Source organism: Pinus tabuliformis, chromosome 4_1 (assembly GCF_031772625.1).
Source record: "Pinus tabuliformis cultivar Carrire ecotype Pingquan chromosome 4_1, CPIR1, whole genome shotgun sequence".
In the NCBI taxonomy this organism is placed as follows: domain Eukaryota; kingdom Viridiplantae; phylum Streptophyta; class Pinopsida; order Pinales; family Pinaceae; genus Pinus; species Pinus tabuliformis.
Genome location: NC_142303.1, coordinates 214145197 through 214151417, shown reverse-complemented (window position 1 = coordinate 214151417; position 6221 = coordinate 214145197). Strand labels below are relative to the sequence as shown.

The following is a 6221-nucleotide window of genomic DNA, read 5'->3' as shown; positions in this document are numbered from 1 at the left end:
CCATCGGACTTAGAACTAAAAATGGAATGTCCTTGAAACCTCATGAAATCATACTCATTAGATTTGTCTTCCAATAAGGAATCTGAATTTGTGATCATAGTTGACATGCAAGTACTACTAAAAATAGAAAGTGCTTGCAAGACATGCATAAGTAGTTTATTAGACTCATAATCTCACAAGGATTCAAAATCTACCATTATCTTTGACATGTGAGTCTTTGGGTGAAACCTGCTAAAAATAGAAAGTGTTGTGCATGTCATGTGGAAAAGCTTCATTAGAATATTTGAGTTCATAAGGAATTGGTATTGCTATAGCATGGTTGGAGTTGTCTCCTACATAAAAGGGAACCTGCTAAAAATAGCAACTCTCTCCAATCTATGTAAAAAAATGTGTTTGAACCATTGAATCAATCCTACAACTAGTCTCCCTAGGAACTAATCACCAACCAGTGTTTGCTCCTATATCTAATCCTCCAACTGGATTAAATGTGTTGGTCTTTAACCCTCCAAGTTTGCAAGGGGAAAATTTAGGGGTTTATATATATGAAGAAATTATAGTGTAAATTTTAGTGTTTGGAAGTCCATTTTGCTCTTATTATTACTGAGTTGAAGTATTTCATATTATTGTCACAATTCTCATGATAGTACCCTTTTTGGCGCACAATGTTTTGTGAAAAATTAAGGTCATTGTCTTGCACTTTTGCTAGTACATCCTCATACGTATGGAAATATTGTGGTTAAACATTAGTCAAACTTCCTACCCCAAGTCTTCCATATAGCAAACCTTGGCTTACAAAATCTACTTTTGGTGTCATTTTTTCTGTTGGGCTCAAATTTTTAGAATCAACAGGTTGCTTATAGTGGTATTAAGAATTGCTAAACTTAGATTTTTGAGTTTCATCTTTTGGAATCTAGTATGGGTTCAAAAAGTTGGTAATATTCAATAGGCATAACTATGGCATCTCCGCTCAAGATTTGGAGATTTCACTAAGCAGCAAAGGCTTGTGGTAGTGCATTGTGGGTTGTTGTACTTGAACCTACTGATGAACATGCAAAGTTCAAGTTTTAATGTAGGAAGGATGAGGTCATACGTTTGATGAACACCAACATCTTAAGGGAGCTTTGTTTTCAAATTGTTAGAATAGATTGTCCACATGAAGTATGACGAAGCTGAAAGATCTATTTGATGAAGTCAACGAAAACCATGTATTTGTTTGAAAAAACTTGCCCACTCCTCGCCCCCTTTCATTTGACAACATTGAAAATTACCTAGTCCATGTGAATGGATTCCCGCGAAAGCTGTGAGAATGTGTCAAAAAATTCCAAAAGGAGGACACACAATATATAGTATAGATTCTTGTGAGTTTTAGAATACCAATGATGTCTTTGAATCTAGATTCCAACAGATTAGGGTTTCAAAGAAAGGAGGAAAGGACTTCACTTTCGATTCTTTTTGTGCAATAGCCTAGCTTCACTAAAGGCAAGGGCAAAGAGAGATTGAAGCCAAGGATGTAATAATGGATTGAAGTTATAGTAGAGATCACAAATATCGTGACAACGACAAGTAGCAAAGTAATGTACGAGAAGAAACATTGTTACTATTGTGGCAATCTAAGCATATGGAGAACGATTGTGACAAGAACAGGAGATTTTGAGAAGTTTGAGGAGCTTAATTAGACTCATCAACAACCTCATGAAGGAATCATTTGGTCATTTGTATCATATCAAATTGGAGTTCTCCCATTTTGAGGTGTTGAATATTCCTACCTCTTGAATTCTTGAGAGTCATCCATATGAGATGTAATATGATTTGATGATATAATGCATACTACAAGGTATTGGATGACTTAATGATACAGTGCATTCTTTAGGGTATTTTTTAACGTCCACCATATATTCTTGATGTCTCTCTCTCTTTTTCTAGTATGGATCTATTGAATTGATCATGGAACTTGTCATTAAATTCCAATAAGCAACCCTCTAGATCTAGTGAACAAGATCACAAAATATGTAGAGAATTAGAAGTTGGACCTCAAATGTGAAAGAGAGAAGGTACATCAATAAAAAATAACAGATATGGTTACGAAAAGAAAAAGTTAGGTAATTGTCTCATAAGATATGTATAAACCATATTTCATTCAGTCCTTCCACGCCAAAAAATCTTGAATAACCTCTTTAACATTATATTATAAGATTTCAGAATACTAGAATGATTTGCATTCTACAAAATGCACTGCAAATTTCACATAACATTCTAAATTGTAAGAAGAGTAGTGCTTCTCAATATTGTTACTTATGACTGACAAGTTAGAGAAAACAATTGTAGAGTCTCTGATACATTCCTTCTCTTTGAAAATGAGTTTAAGGTTCTTGAAATCCTTAGATTAATCAGCCGTCATATGTTTGTTTCCGTTGTAAGAGGTACTCTAAAACTCTCTACAAATCCCTTTATGTCGAAAGTACTGTTTGAATCCTTCTTTGTAATGACACCCTGGTGAAAATTACAATTTTGATATTAAATTGTTGCAATCTTGTAATGCATCAACAGGAGAAAACAAAATCTAGATATGCCGCAAAATTTCAGATTAGGAGGAACATTACATGGTTTCCACCATGAGGGGTAGGCAGAGCAACTCACCTTTTCAGTAATAATGGCTGTAATAAGATTTGCAGGAGTGACATCAAATGCAGGGTTCCAAACAGAGATCCCAGATGGAGCTACCTGCTGCCCTTGGCCTCCAAGCGCATGAGTTAATTCCTTTGGTGACCTCTCCTCAATTATTATTTGCTCACCAGAGGAAAGGGACAGATCAACTGAGGTCAAAGGAGCAGCTACATAAAACGGTATACCATGGTGGGAAGCTGATATTGCCAGATTATATGTTCCTATCTTGTTTGCCGTATCACCTATTCATAATATAGTGTTAAGTTAGCATATCTTAATAGGGGAATAGGTATTTGCCATTTGAATTCAGCTGGACGATACTCTACTGGACATCTTAATCTGATCCAGGTCAAAGGATTCAACTTAAATTATCCCACAAGAAGAGATAACAATATTATATCAACATTTCTACTAGCATACCATTTTCAGCAATTCTGTCTGCCCCAACAACTATTGCATCTACACGACCTGATTTTTGCAATGCAGCAGCCGCAGAATCTGCTATGAGCACTGCTGGTATATGTTCATGGATCAGTTCATATGCAGTAAGCCTCGACCCCTGCAGGGAATACAATAAAACCAATGTAATATTGCTGACACACAATATATTCCAAGACCAATATTCAACTAGGATTTTTCTTGGCAGAAAATCCCATCATAAATATCAGTAGTTAAATATAGTATAAATAACACCTAAGAATGTAAATTTTGTTGCCATTTCATGATGCATTCAAAGTTGTAAATCGTATTTCACTATGTTAGGAATATCTCCATGTTTGTGAGATATTCACGACCAGAAAATATTTTAAAAGCTCCAAAATAAGACAATTGGAATTCCAAAACACACCTTACTGTTGCATTCTACAGCAATCCATTGTCCCCTAACCAATTTTACCAAACATAAGTAAAATTGTGAACCCTGAGAGTGCTCTTGCAGATATCTATGAAGGCCTCTTAATGAGATGATAAATAAAAACCAGAAGTGCAACAAACATCCGGCAACACACCAGCTTGAAACACTTTAAACACTGAAATAGGCATATAGATTAACGACAGTTATAAACCATCCATTAACTAAGACCACTTCAAACATTAACGTTAGCTATGGCAGTGGCATGAGCATTAAAAAAAACTATAACCATCTAGAAACTAAGATCAACTTGAGCTTTGTGTATGTAATTTTTTCAGGGGTTGTTAATGTCTATTTTCAAGGATTTGTAGTAATGAGGAATTCTTCTTTAAGGTTATTTAATGAAAACCTTCACTGAAATCAAAAGCAAATACCTTAGCAATTTAGCAACTAAGATCAAGTTGAGCTTGTGTATGTAATTTTTTCAGGGATTATTAGATGTCTATTATTAAAGATATATAATAAAGCAGAAATATTCTTTAAAGATTATTTAACGAAAAACTTCAATAAAATCAGAAGCAAAGATACTATGGAGATTTATTGTACTCTTCCAAGTCATTCATTGTAACCTGGTTATATGGTCGAGTTTCTGTGCAAAAAGCAGTTTCCAGCAATCCCTCTGAGTGTAAGGCACGAATGACACCAAGAGCAGTACCATATCCAGCTGTTGCAAGGCTGCCCATACACTAGAATATTAGCAATTTGGATGATCATCATATAAAGAGAATAAGGAAATATATACATCAAGGATATTTCAGAAGTTTCACCACCTTCCCGTGTTGCAATGAGTCAAAACATGAAGATTGTGACGCTTCTGGTTTTGACTTAGAATAAACTTCGCCCCATTTAAACCAATTGCTTTATTGTCATTAATATCAGCCATCAGCATAACTTCAGCAGCTTCAATATATGCCTGGAAAAAGAAAATTGTGAATGCCATTTAGTAGGGCAACCTGAGAAGCAACGGAGGCAGATAATATTGGTTTTGATGAAGGACATGCCATACTTTATTAGAATCTAGAGTCATTTTCCATGATTTATTAAAGCCATGGTCCATCATCCAAGGTGTTCAGAATATGAACTCTGGAATCTGTACATACAGTTGTTTTGGAACTTCCAGCCCCAAGGGTTAGATCAATTGGTCGAGTTCCCATTACTAAGTACCTCACAGATTGGGAGGTCACGGGATCAATTCTCCTCGATGCCTTGGTGTTAGGCCCTGCTAGTTTGACCAGCAGGATGTGTTCCCTTCGGGTTGATCTACCCGAATTTTCCCTCATCAGAAAAGAAAAAAGTTGTTTTGGAACTTCCCTATAATATTAAATAAGCTATTCAAACGTTTAAATATATGTGAGATTTTGTATCTTCTTAACTAATTTTACATTTCTTTATGTTTATTTTGATATGTATGAAGAAGAACTACGATGGAAATAAATTTCTCAATTATTTTGTGAATTTCCAAGCTGGGATTCAATAATAGAGTTCAGGCTTCTGTGATCCATATCAATTTAGAAAGATTTTTCGGTGAAAATCACTCTAAATTTTCAAGCTTTTGTAAACTTCTTTTCCAAGTATTTCCCTAGTCCAAGTCATACTTCTATTCTTCAGCTCGCAAGGTATGTGAATTTGACCCTACATTTGTTGTCATAAATTGGTATAAGGATTAGTGGATTGGAAGAACAGAGCAACTAGCGGTTTACATTGAAGATTTCCATGTCTTCCCAAGAAGTGAGTAACAGAGAAATACTGTTACACACAAGGCAGATTGAATTGGTTTTACTGAAGGGCACGCCAAACTTGTTATTTGACTTCAAAAACATTTTTTAAGATTTATTCATGCCTCCATCATCCATGGCGTTTGGAGTTTGGACTCTGCAATCTATAAACAGTTTTTTGGGAACTTTCCTATAATATTAAATAAAATATTCAAGCATTGAAGCTTACACATTTTCTTATTTAATTTTACGTTCCTTTATGCATATTTTGGTGTACATGACGAGTGATGATGTTGAAGTGAGTAATGTGGTAAATAGAGAGAAGATTGGGTCCAACTCCAGAAACATGTAGGTCTTCTCCAAACATGGCGGTGTTAATGATGACATCCCCACATCCTGAAACTGGTAAAGTTAATCCATCACCAATGGTGTAATGACCCATCATTAATATAGAGAGCACAAGAATATTAGCATGCATACGATGCATGCATATGATAGCTACATATGCATGTATCACATGCACCACCCTAGTAACTATATTCTAAATTAACTAAAAATATTAAATATCTTGACACTCCTTCAAATTCTTTAGTCGCATTCACCCATCAGCTCACATATTACTTAATGCATCATGATTTATGAGCAATTACCAATGATATGAAGTTAAAACGTATAAAGTAAAAGGGTTATAAAAGAAATAGATGTAAAAATTAAGTGAATTCTTAGAATAAGGTTATATAATTATCTATCCCAGAATTTTAATAAAGTATATTAATAAATTATTAAAAGGATAAATTAAACCAAAATAAAGTTCCTATGTATGAACTTAAGACATTTTAATTAAACAAATAAAAACTTTAATCAGGACAAAAACACACATGTCAATATATCTTTAAAAGAAAGATAAGGCTCACGTTACATTCAAGAGGTGT

General features: G+C 34.6%; 1 protein-coding gene across 1 annotated transcript in view; it reads right to left on the bottom strand.

Moving 5' to 3' along the window:
• Positions 1-2157: 2157 nt before the first annotated feature.
• LOC149174992 (methylthioribose-1-phosphate isomerase-like) overlaps positions 2158-6221 on the bottom strand; it is a 163423-nt gene continuing 159359 nt past the window's right edge. The window contains exons 5-9 of the mRNA XM_089419471.1: positions 4345-4487; positions 4144-4249; positions 3085-3223; positions 2638-2906; positions 2158-2490 (exon numbers count right to left, since the gene is read on the bottom strand). Coding sequence (XP_089275597.1) covers positions 2395-2490; positions 2638-2906; positions 3085-3223; positions 4144-4249; positions 4345-4487 — 753 coding nt within the window. The 3' untranslated portion in view covers positions 2158-2394. The remainder of the gene's footprint in view (positions 2491-2637; positions 2907-3084; positions 3224-4143; positions 4250-4344; positions 4488-6221) is intronic.